The 24,478-nt window shown below is 43.1% G+C and overlaps 2 protein-coding genes across 3 annotated transcripts; one reads left to right on the top strand and one right to left on the bottom strand.

The window, feature by feature from the left end:
• The first annotated feature begins 246 nt into the window (after positions 1 to 246).
• Positions 247 to 16,904, top strand: LOC311040723 (ubiquitin-protein ligase E3A). 2 transcript variants are annotated; one of them, XM_084051070.1, is made up of 11 exons: positions 247 to 536; positions 2,311 to 2,355; positions 2,828 to 3,135; positions 3,598 to 4,862; positions 5,507 to 5,651; positions 6,770 to 6,975; positions 9,463 to 9,627; positions 12,081 to 12,236; positions 12,772 to 12,845; positions 13,158 to 13,301; positions 13,821 to 16,904. In XM_084051070.1, exons 1-11 carry the CDS (start codon positions 316 to 318, stop codon positions 13,939 to 13,941), a joined length of 2,850 nt encoding a protein of 949 aa, XP_083907196.1. In that variant the 5' UTR covers positions 247 to 315; the 3' UTR covers positions 13,942 to 16,904. The 2 variants fall into 2 exon arrangements, with proteins under 2 accessions (XP_083907196.1, XP_083907197.1); XM_084051071.1 differs by having other exon boundaries at positions 534 to 631.
• Positions 16,905 to 18,384: 1,480 nt separating this feature from the next.
• LOC311040632 (cyclic nucleotide-gated channel alpha-3-like) lies at positions 18,385 to 22,703 on the bottom strand (the record flags this gene model as incomplete). The annotated part of the gene is made up of 7 exons (XM_084050961.1): positions 18,385 to 19,733; positions 19,829 to 19,935; positions 20,569 to 20,670; positions 20,952 to 21,137; positions 21,298 to 21,351; positions 22,132 to 22,299; positions 22,630 to 22,703. The coding sequence occupies 7 exons, from the start codon at positions 22,701 to 22,703 to the stop codon at positions 18,385 to 18,387; spliced, it is 2,040 nt and encodes a 679-aa protein (XP_083907087.1).
• Positions 22,704 to 24,478: the final 1,775 nt, after the last annotated feature.

Below are 24,478 nucleotides of genomic sequence, written 5' to 3'. Positions count from 1 at the left end.
ATAAAGGGCCAAACCTTGATTCAATGTTTGTTTTCAACCTTTGTTCACAATGTAAATACAAATGTTCAATTCCAGTGTGGTTAGTCTGGTTTGCTTGCTTGCATGCATGCATGCTGGAGCCCAGATTTCTTGGAGTATGGCAGATCCCATCAATGTGTTTCTAGAAGTGAACCAGAGCCCTGCAGCTTTGCCTTGAACAAAACATTTACTTAGCAGTGGACAGCAGCAGTGGTGCATTGTGGGATGTCAGTTACTGAAGTCAAGATGGCTGTAAACAGCAGAAAGAGGAAAGAGCATGTAGCAAAAAGGCCTTGAATGAAGTTTAATATCGAACGTTGCAGAGTCTTGGATCAGAACAAAGCCTGCGGTTTGCACCGGGCCTGTGGAGGGAGTCCTGCGTTCATAAGTACACAAGACAGAATAACAAAGACAACTGAGAGGGATATAAAGTCTCGTATGAATCCCGACGAGAAGGAGGACTGTGAGTGTGCAGCGCCACCACAGGCCGAGACCACCCCGGCACGAGGACACGACAGGTGGGCAGCGGAGCACGGAGAGGACCGGGGATTGAATCCTTTTAGCCTGTATCTAGCTAATAATGCTAATAGTCTTATTTGAGTCCAGCGGCTAAGTAAGCGCGGTGTTTGTTTATGAGGTGGTAATGGTGGTGTAAGCAACGTGCGTCTTGAACAACATTGCGAGTTTTTTTTTGTTAAGGTGAATGATGTTTCTTTTAAAGGTAGTATTTCACCGTGTTAGCTTAGGATGCTAATAGCTAACCTCAGTGAAAGTCTTTAATGCTCGCAGGCTGCTAAGCGAGCAAGGATGGGGCAGTGACGGCACAGTGTTGGTGTTTTTATGTATTTTTTGTTAATCACTTATAAACCCCGGCATGTCATTATAGGCAAAATATTTCAACCCCCCCCCCCACACACTTATTAAAAAAATAATCTTTATTATGCTATGTATTTGGTATAAGAATGATACTATTACAAATTAACTCGAGGGCATAAAGCATACAATATTCATCACATAATTGCATGATTTGAATGGCTTTACCAAATACAGTAAGCTGGTCTGTTTTTTGAGGATACAACAAGAAGTGTCCTGGCTGTTATAAAAGTACTTTTTATTTATTTATTGACAATCTTATAGTACAAATAATTCAGGGAATCAGCCAGCACATACTTGAACATGAAAGGTACGAACAATACAGTGTAGAAATAAAACAAAAAGTAAAAACAAGAATAGTTAATACAAAATTAACTGGAGGATTCGGGGGAAACAGAGTCATACAAATGTAACAGCGTTTCGTTTTTAAAATGTATTTACTAAGATTAGAGATCGGAGTGGGTGAAGTTAGGTAAAGTTTTTGAAAAACAAAAGTTGTTTGTGGTTAGCAAAGTACTTCCGCTTGACGGGCGCTTCGTTGTGACATCACTGTTGAATCCTTGGTACTTTCATCCTATTAGCCAGCTACTGCTAGCCGACCGACTATGCTGCTCTATGAAGCTCCAATAAGACCAACGGTCTGACTGTTGAGGAGGAACCAGTCCAGAGCCTTGTTTCCTGCCCAAATCCCCTGCTAGGCTTTGGGGGTCGGGCAACTGTCTTTAACGTTTGGTCTGCATGAAACCAGACGCTAGTTCCATAGAGTTATAATATATCGGTTAGTTGCCATTATCAGCACAGTCAGGGTTGCCAGGTCCGCTTATTATAAGCGACATTGGGCTTGTTTTTCTGTAAAGTTGCTTGTAAATATTGGTGTTTGCGTTTTGGGCTTGTTTCTAAGTGTAAGTTGGTTATTTGGGCTTGTTTTCTAATGTTGTTTAAATACACATACAAACAGTGGTTTTCAAATATTTTCAAGTCAAAGACCCCCAAATAAATATGTATTTGTCTGCGGACCCCCATTTGAAAATATGTTATGCCAGGGACCCCCCGTACAAGATTTGTGTTGTTAAAATGTTTCTAAAATATTCGGCTATTTTCAAATAGGCAATGTAATATGTTTAAAGGGCGAAAGGGCTCGCTTCTTTAGGGCTTGTTTTCATAGCCCTGGTTGCTTATTTCTTTCACAAAACCTGGCAACACTGAGCACAGTTAGCATGGTGCACTGTCATCTTTAGGCTGGTCCTGATCAGGACAGAACTGTTGGATGCTACTATACATGTATTATTCAACTGTCTGATTAGATGAGACATCAACCAGCCAACCTGCGTTTAATACATATCTTTGTCCTGAATGTCATGATGCCAGCAACTCAGCACAAGCTTGACCATTGCAATCATTTTGTTGTTGTTCAATTAGAGAATACGAGGAGCCTGAAGTAGAAAACCCAGAAGCAAGCCGAATGTAAGTTACATTTGAGACCTTATTGTCAAACTGATCTCATGCTAGTGTACAGATGTGCATGTGAATTAACTAATGCTATAATAATAATTAACTTCTCACCCAGTAAACCCCACAACACACCACAGAAGACAGACTAGTTCTGTAGTCCTCTCTTTAACCCCAACAATTACATATTCTCCCAGTCTGTTTCTACTGTACATTTACCTTTATCCATTTCTACCTTTTCGATTGTCAGTGTATTCCCAGCATAATGACTGGATGTTATGACCATGATTTATTTCTTATGTTTGAGAGCATGAGAACATGGTCTTTCTAATACAAATTACACTGTATTAAGAGTAGTCCTTAACTTCAATGTAACAAATAAGCTAACACAGTTGTTAGCCACTCAAGTGCTTTTGGGAGTGGGACTGACTGTGTTTGATCTGATCATAACCCCTGATGTTTTGACCTCACACCCCTGATAACGCAGGAAGCGTGCAGCCGCCAAGCATCTGATAGAGCGCTATTACCACCAGTTAACCGAGGGCTGCGGAAATGGCTCATGTTCCAACTCCTGGTGTGCCTCGTCAACGGGCTTCCACCGCATGGACAACAACGCTGCGGCAGTCAAGGCCCTGGACCTATACAAGATCAACGCCAAGCTCTGTGACCCCCACCCGTCCAAGAAGGGCACCACCTCCGCCTATCTAGAGAGCAGCGCCCACAACAACTCGGCGTGCAGCAACAGCCAGAAAATGAACCACAAGGATGTGCATTCTGTAAGGGATGACTTTAAAGGTGAGCATTAATTCTGAAGATTAATAAGTGTTTATGACTAAATTGGTAGTACGGTCCATAAAATGGACAAAAAGGTATGATTCTTGCTACCAGGTGGCTCGCCTGGTGAGTGCATACAAGTAAGGCTCAGACTGTCCTATTGCAGCCGATCCGGCTGCACTAGGAGATCTTCCCCATCTCTCTCTCCTGCCATTTCCTGTCTGTCTCCACTGTAGCTATCAAAGAAAGGCTTGGACACATGATTCTTAATGACATCACAGATTAGGTTAGATTATTAATTTTCTAGTCCGTCTTTGGCAGAGGTGCACAATCACAGATATTCATGAAACATCCCATAACTTCAGAACAGTTTTTGGGCATTCTTTAGCGATGATTTTAAAACCATAATGGATAATGAATGATTAAGTGTTGTTTTCTTTCTTCAAACGTTTTTAACCAAATACCATCCAATGTTCTGCTCAGATGTGAACTTCCTGACAGAGGAGAAGGTGTATGAGATCTTGGACTTGTGCACTGAGAAGGAGGACTACTCCCCTCTGATCCGGGTCATAGGCCGGGTGTACTCCAGTGCAGAGGGCCTGGTACAGAGCTTCCGCAGGTCCAAGCCCCACACCAAGGAGGAGCTGAAGTCCTTGCAGGGAAAGGACGAGGACAAAGATGAGGATGAGAAGGAGGCAGCCGCCTGCTCTGCCACGGCCATGGAGGAGGACTCCCCCGCCTCCTCGTCCTCGTCGTCCTCTGCCTCTTCGAGGCTCGGCGAGAGCTCTGCGGGTGATGACGCCCAGAAGCTGGGGCCCGACGAGGTGACGGTAGACATCGAAGCGGTACGGAGGGTCTACGAGCGCCTGCTGTCAAACGAGAAGGTGGAGGCGGCTTTCCTCAACGCGCTGGTGTACCTGTCGCCCAACGTGGAGTGCGACCTGACGTACCACAACGTGTACTCGCGCGACCCCAACTACCTGAACCTGTTTGTCATCGTGATGGAGAACAGCAACCTGCACAGCCCCGAGTACCTGGAGATCGCCCTGCCGCAGTTTTGCAAGGCCATGAGCAAGCTGCCGCTGGCCGCGCTCGCCAAGCTGGCCCGCCTGTGGTCGTGCCATGGCGCGGCGCGCATCCGCCGCATGATGGAAACCTTCCAGCAGCTCATCACCTACAAGGTGATCAGCAACGAGTTCAGCAGCCGCAACCTGGTGAACGACGACGACGCCGTGGTGGCGGCCACCAAGTGCTTGAAGGTGGTCTACTATGCAAACGCTCTGGGTGGCGAGCTGGACACCGGCCACAACGATGAGGTGGACGAGGAGCCCGTCCCGGAGTCCAGTGAGCTGACGCTGCAGGAGCTGCTGGGGGAGGAGCGTCGTAACAAGAAGGGGCCCCGAGTTGACCCGCTGGAGACGGAGCTGGGCGTGCGCACCAACGACTGCCGGCGTCCGCTCGTGGCCTTTGAGGAGTTTGTCAATGAGCCCCTCAATGAGGTGCTGGAGATGGACAAGGACTACACCTTCTTCAAGGTGGAGACTGAGAACAAGTTCTCCTTCATGACTTGCCCCTTCGTCCTCAACGCAGTCACCAAGAACCTGGGACTTTACTATGACAACCGCATCCGCATGTACAGCGAGCGCCGCATCACCGTGCTCTACAGCCTGGTGCAGGGCCAGCAGCTCAACCCCTACCTGAGGCTCAAAGTACGCAGGGACCACATCATTGACGACGCACTGGTCAGGGTATGTGTGTGTGACCCTTCAATTGTTTTTTTCTTTAAACCCATGGAAGCCCATTACCACCACTGAAAATAAGAAGGCCTGATGTTTGAGTTTTTTTCCTCTTGCAATCCAACTTTATAGTTCACAATTCTTATTCTAAGGGTTTTTTAATTAATTTATGACAATTATAACTTATATCTCAGACAACACAAACAACAACTGTGATATAAAGGCAGCATTGCGAGAAACAAACTGTTTTTGTTTTTTAAATTGTACTCAGTGGTGGAAATATAAACCTGTGTGTTACCCATTCAAGATTGTTGCAACTACTTTTTCTTTCTTTTCAAGGGAGAGACAAGACAACGCAAAATTTGCAGATCAACAATATATAATGATATACAGTGTCAAAATGCGTTCAACAATCAAAATGGATAATTTCAAGAGCAAGGTTGTAAATTGCTACATAAGTGATGAAATGGCAGCAGTCCAGTAGCAGTGGCCAAGCCTACTGTATATAGATCTCCTTTAAATGAGGTGTAAACAGTTCCTTGTTTGGACAAGTGCCAATCCCTCATATGCCATCTCATAATATTACTTGAAGCTAAATGCATGCATAGCGCTGACTGTGTTGATGCCTTGTACTACATGGGCTTTGATCCATGCAGCTGGAGATGATAGCAATGGAGAATCCTGCAGACTTGAAGAAGCAGCTGTATGTGGAGTTTGAAGGAGAGCAAGGCGTTGACGAAGGAGGAGTCTCCAAAGAGTTCTTTCAGCTCGTGGTGGAGGAAATCTTCAACCCAGACATCGGTAGGCAACCAAAAATGCAAACAATGTTAAAAATGTTAGCAGCTAGCTTGAAATGTTAACTTTACCCTTCAGCCATATGGAGCTGGAAACTACCATTGCATTGGCCTCTGTAGGTTGAAACTTTAAACTATGTTCAACTGTAGACCACACCCTAAGCATGATGTAATTGTACTTGTGTAACCATTGACACCTGAGGGAAAAAAGGTACTGTTACATCGCGATTGTGGCCAGTAGTGCAACCTAGTTAACAGCTTCAACATGTAGAGGCCAGTGCAACACTAGGCAGCTGGCAGCGGACTCCAAACAAAGTCAAACGTATTTTGGCTTGTCAAAATTATCAAAGATCTGGTCTGGGCCGTAGCGTGGCAGTCAATGCCAGCCTGACGTGTCGCGGGTTCGACTCCCGTTCCCGACGAACTTTGCTGCTTGTCACCCCCCCCCCCATCTCTCTCCCCATTTCCTGTCAGCCTACTTTCCCTATCCCTCTCTAAATGAAGGCATAAAAACGCCCCAAAACAATCTTTAAAAAACCCTGCCCACTATGTACATTGCTGGAATGGTGATTTTACCTCGGATCTCCGCTCTTTGTTCATCAACCTCTGATGTGCTTTGACATAATATGTCTGAGATTTGGACATTTCTGATGACTGACACAACAACTCACAGGACAACGTGTGTGCTGTCCCTCCTTATTAAGTAATTTCCATCACTTGCTGTTTGTTGTCCCCCAGAGAGGCATTATAGAGGTGTGTACCTCCTAAACTCCTCAGACAACCTTTCTTCAGAACCGTCCTTGGTACTTTGCTGGCAGATTGTGGAAGTAAACATTAACACATGATGTTCACATCGGTGTCTCTGCGGTGATGTTCGACTTGTTAGAAAATCTTGGAGGTACAAGAACTGTGTAGACGAACCTCGACAAGACACTGTTTGTTTTTTGCTCCGCAATGATGACATTTTGTTCTTATTGACCTGCTGAAGCCCCAAAAAGACTTTTTTGGAAGTATGCTGCAGGCTTTAACATGCACTTTAGTTGCACTTTAATTCTGCACAGGCTTGGTATGCAGCTATGAAATAAAAAGGCACATTTTCCTTTTTTGCATTTGTCCCAAATGAAGGAATGTTCACGTACGACGAGCGCCTCAAGCTGTTCTGGTTCAACGCGTCATCGTTCGAGAACGACGGCCAGTACACACTGATTGGCATCGTGCTGGGCCTGGCCATCTACAACAACTGCATTCTGGACGTCCACTTCCCCATGGTGGTCTACAGGAAACTCATGGGCAAGAGGGGCACCTTCAGGGATCTGGCTGACTCCAACCCAGTAAGGAAGCGCGCCTCTTTGATCATTATTCTTTTTCTCCACTATTCTCCCCATCGTTTTTCCCCTCATCTCTTGTCCTCCGCTCCTCTCCTCACCAGAGCTGGGGATAAATTAAAAAAAACTCAAATTTTCATAAAGCACACCTGCCTACTCTGGAACCGGGGACAGACGCATGCAGACATTCATGTTTTTTTGGTTCGACTGAATCGCTGCTCTGGGTAATGCACACCCCTGGGTCATTTAGGACACACCCCAAGTTTTAGGTCACTCAGTTGGATGACGCCCGGGACAGACAAATGCACAGGTTTCATGAATTAATTCTATAGATTTAACAAAATTGCCAAAATAGATACATCGGTAGCCTGCTGCCAATGTGATTTATTCTCACTCTTGTTACTACAAAGCAGACACTGGGAGTGTGATAATTCCCTGGTTGTCCAGACAACAGTGCAAACTTTGCTTGTGGGGGGGGCATGCAAGCACTCATGCGCATGCATACATACATATGCTCAGGGGTGCACATAACTTTTTAGGTCTGGTACGCAGAAGAGCACCTGGACATGTGACTTGGTGCGCATGGCGCCCGTCCCGTTTTGTCAACGGGGGGGGGGGGGGTTCAGCCCGGACAGTTTTGTCAACGGGGGGGGGGGGGTTCAGCACGGTGCCCACCGGACAGTTTTGTCAACGGGGGGGGGGGGAGAAAAAAAAGGACGCTCTGCTTCTAAATTCCGCCGATTTTCGCCGTTTTTTTTTCTCACGCTGTTAGATAAAGCCCCCAAGGTTGGTGCCCTGTGCTGCTGCGCTGATTTTATCCGCCAGATTGGGACGTTCACGGCATATTTTGCACCATTACGGTGCGTTCATCATCGGTGACGAGTGCCTCTAACAGCCGCTGCTGGCTGCGTGCAGGCAGCGAGGCAATGCGAGGCGATGCGAGGCGACGCGAGTCATATCTCTACCCCTGTGCCTAATGGCTGTACATGGGGCCGACGGGTGCTTTAGAGTGATTGTGTGAGTGTTGCTTCAGGAAGTAAATTCCTAGCCTCGATCTCCAGGCTTTTATTTTTTAGTTTTGCTAAAAAATAAAAGCTTGGAAATTCCTGTCCCAGCTGTTGGTGCGCAAAAGCGCCTCGCGTCACCTGATGTGGTGCGCATTTTTTATTTTGGGTGCGCATGCGCACCTGCGCACCAGTTATGTGCACCCCTGCATATGCTACTTTATTTACTCTTTAAACCTATGTTGAACTTTAGATGAACCCTGGGTTGTAAACAGTGTAGTTACCATGGCATGGTGCAAGTGCAAATATTGTCGATCATCTTTCTCAAAATGAAACATTTAGCACATAAACAAATGCAAACAACGTGGATTATGTCATGACAAGTGTATTGTGACACCACAGCAGTGCTTTACTTAAAACATTAAGAAACATTAAGACACAGTATTAAGAGAGTGAAACACTATAAAAGTTACTTTGAATAATACAAAAAAAGTTCAAATGGAAAAATTACAGAAACAAATGAAAGAAATCAAAGAAAATGATTTTAAAAGTCTCAGTAAAAGGGAGCAGCAAGCAGAAAGGTATTTAGCTTTCATTTAAAAGAACTGAGCTGTAACGGAATTATTTTCCCGATACGGTAAATAGAAATGTACCACTGCCTGTCCACGTTTATTTCTGTTTCTGTGTTCAGAAAGCAAACCTGTCCCAGACCTGAGTGGTCTTGGTCGTACAATACTGTCGTGAAAAAGTAGTGAAAATAGCCTATATACAAGCTAACAATGCGTCACACAACATGTTGTGAGTTTGTATTAGGCTATTTGAACTTTTTGGAAAGTGAAAGTACTTTCCAAAATAAATACTTAACTAATGAAAAGTGTAAACAAGAGCTTGTGACTAAATAATGACTTTGGATCCATTGGACCCCCCCTCGGTTTGTACATACATGGATTGTACATCCATGTACATACATGGATTCCACCCGACAGCGACGACATATATATATATTCAGTGGTGATTTTATCTTTGGTGGTACGCTATTTTAATGACGTCACGCGTTTAGCAGGTCACACAATGGACCATTGATATGCATCCAGGCTCATTTCTATGTTAATTCACGCTGGTGACACTCGGCAGTCGGCAGCTTTTGTAAACTTTTTTTTCCTTTTTTTTTCTCCGTCTCTTCAGCTCTTTATTAAACAGAAAATACATTTTCAGGTCAGGATACCAATTTTATGCAATCAGGATAGAGAATTCAGACAGGATACAGATTAAACAAGTGAAATTGGAAGTGATGACACAATAAGCTTTTGTAAACTTTGTTTAGAGGTGTGAACTTTAGGGTTGTTTTTGATCGATGCATGGGCGTGCAGCCGTGCACGTGCTCCTGAAAAGATCTTTGGCGTACGCCGTGGAACCGCATGCAATGAGCAATGCAACACTGTATATATTAGTAGACACCCTAACAGTCTGGTTGTGTATCTTGCTCCAGGTTCTGTACCAGAGCCTGAAGGACCTGTTGGAGTATGAGGGCAGTGTGGAGGACGACATGATGATCACCTTTCAGATCTCCCAGACGGACCTGTTTGGGAACCCCCTCATGTACGACTTAAGGGAAAATGGGGACAAGATCCCTGTCACAAACGAAAACAGGAAGGCAAGTAGTGGCGCGCGCACACACACACACACACAAGTCCACTTTTTTATTGCATTAATGTGTTTGGTAATACTTCTACCATTCTAGATGATTTGGCGCCGATTTATTTTCATTGCACTGGAGTCAATAGAGCAGCCATTAACAAAAATACCTTGAGTGGATTTTACAGAGTTCTTTACAGGGAGAATAAAATGGTAATCTACCTTACAATTGGAATCTACAGTCATGCGCCAGAATGTTTGTACGTCTGTAAGTTGCATCAGTGTTGCCAGATTGCGCGCGAGCTGGTTGCTCGCTTTTTTTGCATAAAGCGAGCAACCAGCTTTATGCAAAAACACCGCCCTGCGCACTGCGTATGCGTGGACGCACTTTCCCTAAGCAATTACACGCCACTTCACGCTTACAACTCCTGGACATGGCAACCCCGCCCCCCATCCAAATACTGTCTGTCTGACTCTTTGGGAGGGTTGAATGCAGCGAATGCCGTCTCGCTGGGCTCAGCGGGCTGCTTCATCAATCTGTGCCGCACATTCTGGTCCTGCAAGAGCCTGTGTGAATAGATAGATAGATGAACGGGTGAAATGTGTCCGTCTCTCAGTTTGCTTTCGCAAACAAACACAGCAGTGCTTGTTTGCTTCTCCAAACAAACACTGCTGTTGCTCTCGCTTTTGGTTTGCGTGTCGAAAACGTCTACAGCCTACTACACGAGAGCCTCGCGCCAGCGACTACACGGAAGGGTCGCGTAGCGACCCGCACCTCTAGTTTATTAACATTATAGTTGTGTTCACTTACAGCTCTCAAAGTATCTGTCTGAATTTGACTTTTGAGTAATATAGAGACTTGAGTATCTGCATATAAAAGCAAAAATGGTAGCTCTGGCCTTTAATGACATTATAGAATCAGTCCTTAATTGGAGACAGCCTTTTAGAACACAGGCCATGTTTTATAATAATGTATTTCTCTCTTACTTTGAACATTAATTTGTATCTAAAAAGCAGAAGTAGGTCTTCCTGGAACCCCACCCACCCACCCATTGTATTTTATTCTCAGTTGCATATTATTTATTTAATTTACTTTACATCTGTCTCCTTTGCCATAAACTGTGGTTTGATGTGTTGTCTTGACATCATATTTCTAAAGATTTCAAGAAATATTTTATAATAATAATAAACACAGGAAAGCTCAAACTCCTCATTTAGTTAGTAGCAATTTACAATAACAAATTCTCAAACACAATGCATGCAGCAGTTTTGCCAAGCCTTGACAATTCCTGAATCTTGGTCTTTGTACTTTAAAGAGTTATTTTTTTTGTCAAATGATTGAATAAATGATACGAGGAAAGAGGCAGGACATGGTTTTAGTAGAGATGTCCTAGAGTAATGGGCTATTCTGCATTGAAATTGACAGCATTGACAGACACTATAGCGACCGCAACAGTGTCTATTACATATTCCAGTAAGTACTTAAAAAAATCACACCCTGTGTGAAGGAAGCGGTGCCTTTGGGGTGGGGCTTAACTCATTTCAGTTCGTCCCTATTGGTGGTCTGAGTCCACTTACCAAATTTGTACTTGGTAGCATGCTGCAAACTGGAATAATGGCTGTTTAAAGCCCAGCCAAAGGGCAGACAGAGGGGGCGGGGCTTAAGTAATGACAGTTTGTCCCTATTGGTGGTTTTAGTCCATGTCCAAAATGTGTACTCCGTAGCATGCTGCGAACTTGAGTTATGGCTGTTTAAAGGCCAGCCAATGGGAAGACAGAGGGGGCGGGGCCTGAGCAATTCATGCTCGGCCCGTATTGGTGGTCTAAGTCCACATACCAAATTTGGACTTGGTGGCATGCTGCAAACTGGAGTTATAGCTGTTTAAAATCCCGTGCTCATACGGGCGGACGTCTCTGGGGGTCCCTGGACCCCTCTTTGATAACCGGTGGCACGTGTGGCAAATGAGAGGAGAGATGGCATAGGCAATCTCCAAGTCCGTGTGTGTGTGTGTGTGTGTGTGTGTGTGTGCGTGTGTTTGTATGTGTTGCTTCTTTGCCGTGCTCATCCCAGGCTCATACACACGGACACACGGACACACAGACAGACACACAGACAGTCTCTGGGGGTCCCTGGACCCCTCTTTGATAACCGGTGGCACGTGTGGCAAATGAGAGGAGAGATGGCATAGGCAATCTCCAAGTCCGTGTGTGTGTGTGTGTGTGTGTGTGTGTGTGTGTGCGTGTGTTTGTATGTGTTGCTTCTTTGACGTGCTCATCCCAGGCTCATACACACGGACACACGGACACACGGACACACAGACAGACACACAGACACACACACAGACACGAGTCAAAGCCACGTATAGAGCGGTTGGCACCGCTAAAAAAATAGAAGCACGAAAAAGTGCAATGCCTCTTCAAGAACAGAAACTTGCCTGTAACAGAATTGCTGTTCCTCTTCTTCAACTGCAGGAGTTTGTGACCCAGTATGCGGAGTACATGCTGAACAAGAGCGTGGAGAAGCAGTTCAAAGCCTTCAGGAGAGGCTTTCACATGGTGACCAATGAGTCGCCACTCAAATACTTGTTCAGACCCGAGGAGATTGAGCTCCTAATCTGTGGGAGCAGGGTGAGTGACCCTTAAATTTGTTTTGAGCATTTCAAATAGGGTCTTAGTAATCACTCACCCTCTGTCCATCAACACATTTTATCATAATCTTTCTTGTGACCACTGGGTCATTCTGTAAAGTGAATATTTGGTTGACACACATGAATGAGCATTATATATGAAATCTAAAACATGAATGAATACTACATGAAAACAACATGAAACATGATCCATAAACATACAATTAAATGCGAGGCCTACATTAAATGTTAAAAACAAGCACTACACTTTGGCTTCCCGTGTTGGATATACAGTAGATCACAACAAAGAGGGGAACATTCAAGTCAGTTGGTTCAGTAAGTTCAGTTAAACAGGGTTTGGAGAAGTGGGATTCTACAGTACGTTTCACACGTAATAATTCCTTGACTTATGTTTGAAAAATTGAAGATTCCTGAGGGGCTCCTTCCATACCTGTAATTTTTTGCTTAGTTTTTTTATTTAGTTTCACAATCTTTGTTTTAAATTCCATCCTTCTTGTCTCACCGTGCACACACAGAACCTAGACTTCTTAGCACTTGAAGAAACAACGGAATATGACGGCGGTTACAACAGAGATTCTCGAATCATCAAGTAAGAAACTCTTTGTAATGTAGTTTTTCACTCTGTCGCTTCAGTATCAGTTGTTTATAATGTCACTCTTATTATATACAAATCTTTGAAATGTAACACTTAACCAAAATGTTCTTTGGTACTTCTTTAGTGTAGCTACCCATTGTCCTCCAAAATAAGTGTGCTTACAGTATTAGGTTGCTAACTACATTTCCCAGAATGACTTGCAACAGCCACTGGTTGAAAGTCGTTCTCTTTTAAAACCATTACCAAAAGCATTGGAATGAAAGCATCACCCACTCAAACCTCAATCCTGTTTATGTGTGCCGGTAGAGAGTTCTGGGAGACTTTGCACTCGTTTGGTGAGGAGCAGAAGCGACTGTTCCTACAGTTCACCACGGGCACGGACCGAGCGCCTGTGGGCGGTCTGGGCAAGCTCAAGATGATCATCGCAAAGAATGGCCCAGACACCGACAGGTAACCCCCCCCCCCCCCCCAAGCAGAATTGTCCAGATTAATCTGTGACATTTCACTGTCTTCTAAGTTTGAACCCATGTTTGGGTCACAGACCAATTGTTATGGGTCACAAGTAAATATCCCTTTATTTTGTTTTAATTATTAATATTTCAAAACATTTAAAAAACAAAAGACCCAAAAACATGCAAAATTCTTCTTGAATTAAAAACAAATTCAATGATTGAAATTCCATAAATTAGAAAACAAAAGTTAAGTAGTGAAAATAGGCGATCTACAAGCTCACATTGCGACACGTTGTGAGCTTGTAGATCTGCTATTTTCACTCGCTTGGGTCCTGGGGAGACATCAAATTTCTCTCTTTTGGGTCTCGAGCTTGAGATTGGGAACCAGTGTTCTATTGACATCCACAGTTGTACATTTGCATGGTTCCATTGTTAATGTAAAAGTAGTAATATATATATATATATATCTCTCTCTCTCCCTCTGTCTTGGGGGTACATCTTCTCCCTCGTGCGGCAGGCTACCCACGTCTCACACCTGTTTCAACGTGCTGCTGTTGCCCGAGTACAACACCAAGGAAAAGCTGAGAGAGCGACTGCTCAAAGCCGTCACCTACGCCAAAGGGTTTGGCATGCTCTGAGGCTCGCCACCCAAATCCCCACTCACACACCTTGCCCCTAACTCCCCCCTTATCTGTACCGATCTAAAAAGCTGACAAAAACACAGGTCATGGGGGAAAAGTAAAAAAAACAAAACAATTCAAAACAAATGAAAAACGGATCTGAGTAAAAAGTGAACATAACAAAAAAATAGAAAACAAACAAAAAAAACTCCACGGAAATGCAATGAAATGCGAGATGATGTGGCCATGATGGTTCATGTGATAGAGCGTTCTAGCAGTAGTCCTTCTGGCCAATCCTGCATTGTAAAAAGCCACATCCTCTTGGTGCGAGCGTAGCAAACATCATGCGATCAAACCCCCCCCTCCTCCTCTTACACACAGTACATGAATGTGCTGCAGCCCCTTCCCATTCCCTTTTTCTTTTTTTCTATGTACAGAGAGGAATTCTTTTTCCTTATTATTTATTTTATGGTTGAAATCGGTTATTTTTCATGCCTGTGACTGGGGTGACACCTTCTTACATAAGTGGGAATGGGAGGGTCGAGCTTATCAATGCATATGAATCCGGACAATGCATAATCAAATAAATACACACCTTGACATTTGCTGATGGAATGAAAGGTGTTTTTTCTTGTCAATTTTGACAGCTCTCACAGTCATTTTAGAGTAGTCTTGGAACAACTTGATTTTCCTCTGTAACATAAGGGCCCTCCCCGAGCCATTCAGCTCACAACCATTGGTCAAGATTGTGGATTATGTTTTTTATTATTATTATTACATTGTCAACTTTTCATCAAATTACAAAATTTGGAAAGTGATTGTCATTTTTGTCAAAAAACAAAAGAAATGGCATATCTTCATTTATCTTTATTTCCACCATTCGGAATACCGCGGGTTAGACTGAAATCATGTCAGAGCTGTGTAAGTGCACTTAGACCTTTTCAGAATGTTTGTTATCGTTTATTTGGTTGTTTTTCGGCCACAGGTTGCCATGATTGTTTGTTTTTAATTTTCTTGCGTCTTCCTGTGTTGACAGTTATCAATAAACAAAAAAAGGAAAACAGTATTGTGTAGATCTCGGTGTGGTTGGGGTAAACAGATTCACACGGGCGCACTCCTCCCAATGGAGGATTTTTACGCCCTCTAGACCACTCCAGATGGCAAAACATAGACTCAGCAGTGTGACGTAGCGCTTTTAGAGCCAAAGAGTTTGTACCGAGACACAGCGTGCACTTGTCGTGCCAACTAATATAGCCAGTTGCCTGGCTAATCCCTTCCCTATCCGCTTCCCTGCTAATTGCTCGGTGCAGGCGCGTCGTGTCGTCTTCTATGAATAGACACCATCACACTGCAGAGCCTTGTAGAATTATAATGCCCCCCCCCCCTCCCCCGGTTTAGTTGTAACCCTCCACCTGTAGAGTCAAGGCATTGTGGGCTACATTGAAAATAAAAAGGAATTTACTTTTCCTGGCGTTTGTCAATTGTCACTTACAAACCCCCCATCCCCAGCGATCCAATGGACCTCTGTATCTTGACTGTGTAACAATTCTTTGATGATGGCATTGTTCTTCGCCTACACTTTTTTGTTGGGGTACCTTGATTTGAATGCCAACTGTGAAAATAGCCCCCAACCTCCAAACGCCCATCAGCACTGGCAGTTCCCCTTCTTTTTATTTTTGTTTTATTTTCATGATTTAGTCATTTATTTTTTTCCTAACAGATTTGGACAGTTAAATAGGGGTGTAATCACTGTTTTAAAAAACTAAGCGAAAAATAAGGACACAAGTGACGCTCGCCTACACACTGTCCTTGCACAAAGCGTCTGAACGCTGTCACGTAACTTGACACGCTCCCGACTCCTGTTGTCTCCTACCTCATGCCTGCTCTCATCGGACTTGAACACGACTAACAAACTTCCAGACTTCTGCAAGGTGGAAAAACCCTTGAGCCACAAGGAGGTAGTGAGTGTTTCACTTCACAGTTCACACCCATACATACACTCACTTATATGCACACAACTGGAGCAGTTTCGGGGAGGTGGGGGGTTTTAGTGCTTTGCTCAAGGGCGCCTCAGCGGTTTACATTTTAGGGATGAGAGGGGAGAGCATCGTGCCTACCACGTTTCCTCTCTAAACATTATGGCCAACTCTGACCCCAGCCTCGTCAGGGTAGGAGTAGGAGACAAGAGGAAAAGAGGGATGTCGTCCGGAAAGTTGAAGCACTCGTCTTTGTCCGTCTGAGATGCTCGCTCTGTTAGCTCACAGTATGCCACTAAACAAAGGCGCTCGGGGTTGTGTGTGTGTGTGTGTGTGTGTGAGAGAGCCACTGCAACAGTACACAACTGCCCTGAGCCTTCCTCTCTGTGTTCCATTGCTCTTGTGTTTTTTTTGTCCCTTTTTGGTTCCTGGTTTCAGACCAGGGTGGTAGACCATTTCTAAATAATTTCTAGCGTTTTGTTTTTTGCTACTGTTGGTGCCAGACAAGGGGAGGTTTGCCACATGGGACAGCACAGCACATGCCTGGGAAGGTTGGCCTATCACAACAGAAGTATTTCACATTTTCAGTGTATTATTCGTTTCCACAATCGGGAACTTCCCGAGATAAAATCTGAGCTGTCCCTGTTGTCTGCTTGACTCCCGTCTGCCTGGAACACTGAGGGCTAAAAACCCAATGCTGCAAATTACTTGCAATTTCTGTTGAAGCCCAGGTCTGGCCTCAACTGTTCTTCTTTACTTTGTACCTCTTGTTTTGTACTGCTGAAAATGCTGCTCACCTGGCTATGTACAAGGACTCTAGGGCCCAGTGAAGGAAAAAGGTGAAAGGTTGAAACCTGTTCTCGGGAAGGGAAGCAGTTCTTTGTCTGTAGGTTTGTTTGAGCCGACAGTTACATTCTAAAGGATACAAATTGATTAAAAGGTTAAAAAAAAGTATTGTGTTGTGAAAAAAACATGCTAAATAAAAGTGACTGCTTTTTTTCCATCTCTTGTTGCCTGACAATCCTGATTTTTAGTCCACGGTCAACTGGTTTTCCATGGTTTTCCTCTCCCCACGCTATCTTTGTCTCTGACTTTCGGTATCTTTATCTTAATATCAACTATATTTTGATATTTATAAATAATGTGTATCTGCTGTAGAGGTGGTGGAACAGATAAACTATGCTAATGTCACAAAATTATATATTGCGTGATTGAATTGACTATACTGCCTGAATTCATTTGGTATTCAACATAATGGCCCCAATCAAGGAACTAGTTATTTTGGCCACTGTGGATAATCAATTCACTTTTTACAGTTTTACCAGCCAAATATTTTAAGAAAAAAAAAGGTTCTTCCAAAGATGGCTGTTATCTGGTTTACAGGCTCATTGAGTAAACAAATGTAACATGGAAGTTAGAATTTGTGATTGTATTCTATATCTTTCTGGCTTAGACAGGACAGTGAAGAGATGGGAGTATGGGCTCAGAGGTGTGATGACAACACAGGTCCCTAAGTCGGAGCTGGATCCGGGACCATGTATACTTTGTCAACACTAACTATGGTCAGCTACTGGTGTGTCCCTGGCAGTTAAAACTGATGGTTATTAGCAGTTTGGTGTATAATGTCAACTCCTAGTTTGAAAGCGTTTGTCAGCACTTTCAAGAGTTTCATGCTTTTCTGGATAATATATGCTGACACTGTGAAACACTAATATAAGACCATAATTATGTTGTTTTATTAAGAAGATCCTTGTTTTATTATGAACATTTAAAAATAATTTAACAATTGATCACTGTTATATTTGATTCTGTTGATGTTTTCATCAAAAGCACACCATAAATAGTACTACAGTACTGTGACTTAAAATCTGATATAGGCCTAAAGCATAAAATAGTGTTTTGAAATGTTTGAAAAAGCATAGTAAATTAATCAAATCATTTTCTTTAAAAAGGAAAAAAGAAACCAATTGTGTTACAATTGTGTGAAAATGAGTGGAACGTTAATGTTTTTAAAATGTTAACATATTCTATTAAGCTATATTTGAACAGGCAACTGTTCAACTCTTCTTACACCAATATTAATGAAATATTTACAACAATGCAACATTGCCTGATCAATATTGTGTACTGTAAATAATTACAACAATGCATAGCGTGCTTTAGAAAAATACAGTTGTCAAAATTGTGGGGAAGCACTCTATTCTACAACAGTATAGGAATATATTGGATAGAAGGAAACATTCAGTGTCTGTAGTTACCCAGCTGCCTTTTACAGGATGCTTTTATCCAAAACACATTACAGTGCTGAATTGTAAATGAATATGACAGGGCTCAGCTCAAAGCAAATTATTAGTGCCAGGCTCTACCCATGGAGTACATATCTTGTGATGAAAAAACAAATTAGGATTCCATATCACAGTAATACTAGTATATTTACCATTTCACATCATTTTGTTTTTAAATATTGTCCTATGTATGGGGTATTCTAATCTCTTACAGTTCGGACCTCATTCTCGATATTAGCGAGTCGTTGCTTGAGCTTCCGTTGGTGGGAATCATAGCCCTCCGATACCTTCCTCAGCTTGAGCGCCATGACGTCGATGTAGCGCTCAACCAAGTTGACCTTATCCTCCAGGTCTTTCATCTCAGTTTTTTTGGCAAGATTCTCATCAATGAGGTTGTCTTTCATCAGGATGGACTTGCCCTTCTCCTCCAGAGCGGTCTTAGCATCTGGATACTCAAGCAGTGCTTCCATCAGGTCGTCCTTGGACAGAGCGAAGAGGTCGGAGTATCCGACGCTCCGGATGTTTGCAGTTCTCCGGTTGCCCGCCTTGCTGCCCTTGATGCCGAGGATGCTGATTTCCCCAAAGTATGCGCCATCGCTCAGGACGACAAATTGAGTGACGCCGTCGTCTGCCACCACCGCCAGCTTCCCTTCCTTGATGATGTACATCTCCCTGCCGATGTCGCCCTTCTTGCAGATGTAGTCTCCAGGGCTGAAGACCTGCGGCTGAAGCTTGAGGACCAACTCGACCAGCAGACCGGCCTCACAGTCCTGGAAGATGCGCACTTTCTGGAGCGTCTCCAGGTGCACGTTGATGGCAATCTCTGCCTTCAGCTTGTCTGGGAGGTTCCTCAGCACCTGCTTCTCATCACACGACTTGCCCTCGGTCCAGAGGTAGTCGAACCACTTGACCACTCTTATCTCCAGATCTTTGGTGACCTTTCGGAACTCCATGTACTGCTTGATGGAGTCGATCTTGGCCTGAAACTCAACGCGCGTCGCGTTCATGTTGGAGATCATAGCACCAACATTACCGACGATCGTGGCAAAGATCAGGACACCGGTGAGGAAGTCGCAAACCACAAAAAAGTACTCAATATCTCGGACAGGGGGCGGTGTCTCTCCGATTGTGGTCAAGGTGAGTGTGGACCAGTAGAGGCAATAGACATACTGCCTGGCCAAGCGTCCATGCACAGGGTGGTTGGGGTTTGGATACACCCAGGTGTCTGACCCAAATCCCAATGTCTTAGATATGGCAAAGTAGAGGCAGCCGTTCCAGTGGATGATGATGATGATATAAAGCACAAGGTTACCGATTCGAAAGATGTTGGGGAAGTTGGTTCGAGTCTCAGTCCGGTCAAAGAACTCAAAGAGGCGACCTAGCTTGAATAGCCTGTTGAATCGCCACTCCGGGTTATGAATGCCAATTTGTAAGAACACAAAGTCAGTGGGAAGCATCGATATCACGTCCAATTTGAACTGCCTTGTCTTCATGTATCTTTCTTTCAGGACCTTCTCATCCTTCACAAGCAGTCCTTGCTCCAGAAAACCTGTTGACACAAGAGGATGGGAACCCATGATTAATCATACACGTACATTTTTTATTTAATACTGCATGTCTCCACATATTCAACAAATTACTTACCTGTCCTGGTTCTCACAAATGTGTCTAGATAGTACATAACATCCGTGGAGTAGTCGAGAACCAGCCAGAGTGTTAAATTTGTTTTCTGGAGTTCATTGAAACAAGACCTGTGGAGGAAGCATAAATACAAGGGGATGCATCACAAAAAAGACCACTCGGATAAATGTTACCAAACTTTCCTGGATCGTTGATTCAATTCAACAGTGCTTGGTAAATAAGTCATGGATATTTGAATTTTGTTTATAAATCAATCTTTTCTCCAGGGACTAGTTTACAGTAGGTTAAACCTTTCAACTTAATCTGCACTTAAAATGCATTAAAATGCAATAACTGCCAAAGTACAAAGGGGCCATAAAGTTCACTGTGTTGGCTATCTCAAGCAAGTTTAAAGTCTGTACCATAGCCTACCGCAACCATGGCTTCCTTGAAACAAACAAACCACGGTTTGCTTTGGAAAATGGTCATGTTTACGGTGAGTCGTAGTCAAAGGGCTAAACATGCCAGACCACTTTAAGCCTTCACAAATAATGTTGGGAAACTACAGGTTTCAAGTTACTTTACTTGTTTAGTACAGTGAACAACGCTGCTTAGTTAGACAAAACAAAAGCAAAAAAGAACAATTACAACCAAATATTATAATCTCTTCTATTACACAGAAGGCCAGAATCCAGCCGAGTGAATGGTGATGTGTTATGGGTAGAATTCCCATTTATTATTAAATAAATAGTATGGAATGAGACCTTGTCACTAGAACCATCAGGTTGTAGAAGACGGGAATAGAGAAGACAACCAGCCAGTAGTAGTACATGTCTGTTGCAGGGTCCAAAATCCACACCTCTTTCCTGCAAGAGAAAAAAAACGTATCCACAGACACTAGATTTGCTTAAAAAACAAATAGATGCAATATAAAAAGTGTTAAGAGAGGTTCTTATATTAAGCGTTATGTTGGTTACAGATTAGATTAACACAAGTACAAGCAACTTCCCCCTTAGCTAAGAATGACCATTTCTATTTATAGAAGCAATTTAGATAAATATTTCCAATTATGAACTGGAATTCTAATTAGAAACTAGTGAATGACTTATCACAACATAATGTTTACTGTTTTCATGCCCATACTCACGGGGGCTCTTCCTTTTTCTTGTCATCCTTTTTATCATCTTTCTTGGCATCCTTTTTGTCATCTTTCTTCTCGTCTTTTTTCTCGTCTTTCTTCTCATCTTTTTTATCATCTTTCTTCTCGTCTTTTTTATCATCTTTCTTCTCGTCCTTTTTTGGTCCCTCTGCCCCCTTCTTGTCGTCCTTTTTGCTGTGAACAACGTCCACAAATGGTGACATTAGGTATAACCTCACTCTATAATACGGTTTTGTGATGTTTTGCTATAACAGATTATTGACTAAAAGAAACCATCATAAAGAAATAACATAAATATGTCAATCATGGACTACACACATTATACTCCACTTACTCAGTATTATTGCAGTTGTTCATGTTCAGTGCAGCCAGTGGCATCTGACCATTGCTGAAATGGAAGAGAATTTACTCATCAGTTTATATTTTGTTTGTTAAAGTAATGGTGTGTGTGTGTGTGTGTGTGTGTGTGTGTGTGTGTGTGTGTGTGTGTGTGTGTGTGTGTGTGTGTGTGTGTGTGTGTGTGTGTGTGTGTGTGTGTGTGTGTGTGTGTGTGTGTGTGTGTGTGTGTGTGTGTGTGTGTGTGTGTGTGTGTGTGTGTGTGTGTGTGTGTGTGTGTGTGTGTGCGCGCACGCGCATCACCAGATGTTGTGGTTGATGAAGTGTCCAGAGAAGTGTCTGTATTAGAGATAGCCTGCACCTTTGACCCTAGCCTAGAGGAAGCTTTTATGACCAAGGTCATTAAATACCATTACCAACTACTTCTGCATACCATTTCAGAGCTGGGCTACAGGTACAGACTATTTGTTTTTACATCTGGCAGTCTAGGACATACCCACATATGAATAAATAGTTAAAGAGTGTGTGTGTGTGTGTAACTGCAAAATAAAATATTTGGCTACTTTTTAATCTTTGATCTCAGTTCACTTCGGGGCCAGCACCTGCCTTCAAAGGGTCGGATGTGCACTACTACTCTTTGACCCTACAGTATATTGAGTAACATTTTGTTTACTCGAATCACAGAAACGTACACTGAGCTGGTTTCCAAATACGTCATCGAAAATCTCTCACTCGTTTGTGTTGTCACAAAGGGCAAAATGCCAGCCAGCGTCGTTAAAACAAACATCAGGAAACGTGGACAAAATACTGTTTGACCGAGAGCTGAACTCACTTCCTGCAGCGGGGCTGGTCTGGGCTCCTTGGGGAAGTCATGCTCTCAGCCCTCCAAGCCTGTCTGAACTCAGTGTGGCTGTCCATGATGGAGTCTGCAGGGACCACCCTGGAGTCTCTTCCCTGGGACCCCCAGCCCCTCACAAAGGAAGGCATGAAGCGGGACAGCCTGGAGGTAGAGATGGAGATATGCAGACATTAGTTAAGTACCCAGCAAGTGTTAACTTTTATAAATATTAATTACCTCTACCGACCATTATTGATACGAGTCGTAGTGCTTTGGAATCATTCTTCAAAAAATGTTTAACCCATAACCCTGACTAAAACACACAGACTTAATGGCACACTTTGATCTTCTGTCTGTGTAAACCTTGTGTATGGCTCTAACCTGCTGCCACCTTCCATCTCCTGCAAGTCCTCAGGGCTGTGGGCAGATCGAGGGGGGCCGGGGGGGTCGGGATTCGAGTGCTCCGTGCAAATCTTGGGCATGCTGTCTCACTGGGGAGTCTCGCTGGCCTTCCTCTGCACCAGGACGTCAGGCTGACACACAGCTGGGGACAGAAGAGGTACCATGTGGGCACAAGATCAAAATTAACCTACAAAATACCAAATGTAAAATGTAACGATGGAAACACATAGACCTTAGCCTATGGCTTGTTTTAACATACTGTATATGTACGACATATCAAGGAAGCTGCTTGGAATTTCACCCTTTTTCTTACTTTTCATCTGTCCCTTGTTGCAGTGGATTTGTGTTGTTCAAAATGTTTCACAATTTCTCAAGAATCTCTCAAAATTAGCAGATCTATAAGCTCAACAATGCGTCACATCACGACAGGTTGTGAGCTTGTAGAGTGGCTATTTTCAAATAGCCTAAGTATAAAATAGGGTTAAAGTTGTTAAACTGTTCCTCATTTTACTGGGGACCCCCTCAAGGAGCCCTAATGCTCCCTAAAGCCAACTTTGAGAACCACTGCCTTATTGTGTACCACTATAAAAACAGATAAATAGTTTTTTTGTTCTGTTTGTTTATAGAAGGAAAAGTGCATCTCTCAGCATGATGTCTCATCTATTTTGACAGCTGAAAAAGAGGATGTAGCCAGGGAAGCTACCGGTACCCTAGTTCACATTGGAACAGCTTCTGAACTGTACAACATTACGCGATCATTTGAATCCTCATAATGTAACGATTAAGTATCAAGTATGCATACACTTTTTTGTCTAAATAGCTTCAAAAGGAATCAAAGCCCCAACCCTCGACCATGCTAAACTTTAGTTTGACCTACACAACCCCTACAATACGCCATGGTTAGTTAGTTGCTAAACAGAACTATGCTGTTTTTGGCTGTATCCACCACAATAGCGATACAAACATATTACTAAGTATTCACTTAAACCGCTTCACCAAAAATAAAAACAATTCTGAGGTTAATGTGTTTTTGAAGCTTAACCATTATAACCCATGTGGTTTCTTGTACTCTGCATTACTGTGCAGGTTTTCAGATGAGCTCTTACTGAAAACTTGTTTGACTCAGAGGCACTGAGGCAGTGGTGGAAACTAAGTACATTTACTTAAGTGCTGTACTTAACTACAATGTTGAGGTATTTGTACTTTACTTGAGTATTTCCAATTTCCAATACTTTTACTTCTACTCCACTACATCTCGGATCCAAATATTGTACTTTTACTTCACTATTTATTTGAAAACTTTAGTTACTAGTTACTTGGTAAATTTTGATTTCGGCCATTTGAAAATGGCCGATCTACAAGCTCATTTTGAGTTTGTAGATCTGCTATTTTCAAAAGATTTTTATACATTTGACAACTTGAAATGGGACATTCTGCATAATGAGTACTTTACTCATTATTACTTTTACTTTTGGTACTCTAAGTACATTTTGATGCCAATACTTTTGTACTTTTACTCAAGTACATTTTGAATACCGGACTTTTACTTGTAACAGAGTATTTCTATATTGCAGTATTGATACTTTTACTTAAGTAAAACATGTGAGTAGTTTTTCCACCACAGCTCAGAGGTTATCAGTGTGGTGTGATGTCACACAATCCAAGCATCATCACAAGCATATAGTGTGTGGCTGTCCCACGTTGGTCTGCTTTAATAAGAAGCTGAGTAGCCTCGATCTCCAGGCTTTTATTGTTTAGTTTAAGCTGAGTAATAGGTGCACCAGGTGTTTATTCTCACATCACACCATGCACACTCTCTGTGTGCCCTGAGTCAAACCAGTTTTCAGTGAGTGCTCATCTGAAACCAGATTTTGGTTCTAAAAGAGATATACTGAGTGGAAGAAACCACCAGGGTTGTCATGGTTAAGCTTTGAAAAAC

This window comes from Gymnoscopelus microlampas, assembly GCF_963454915.1.
Source record: "Gymnoscopelus microlampas genome assembly, chromosome: 24".
NCBI lineage: Eukaryota > Metazoa > Chordata > Actinopteri > Myctophiformes > Myctophidae > Gymnoscopelus > Gymnoscopelus microlampas.
This window is presented reverse-complemented; position numbering and strand designations above follow the sequence as displayed.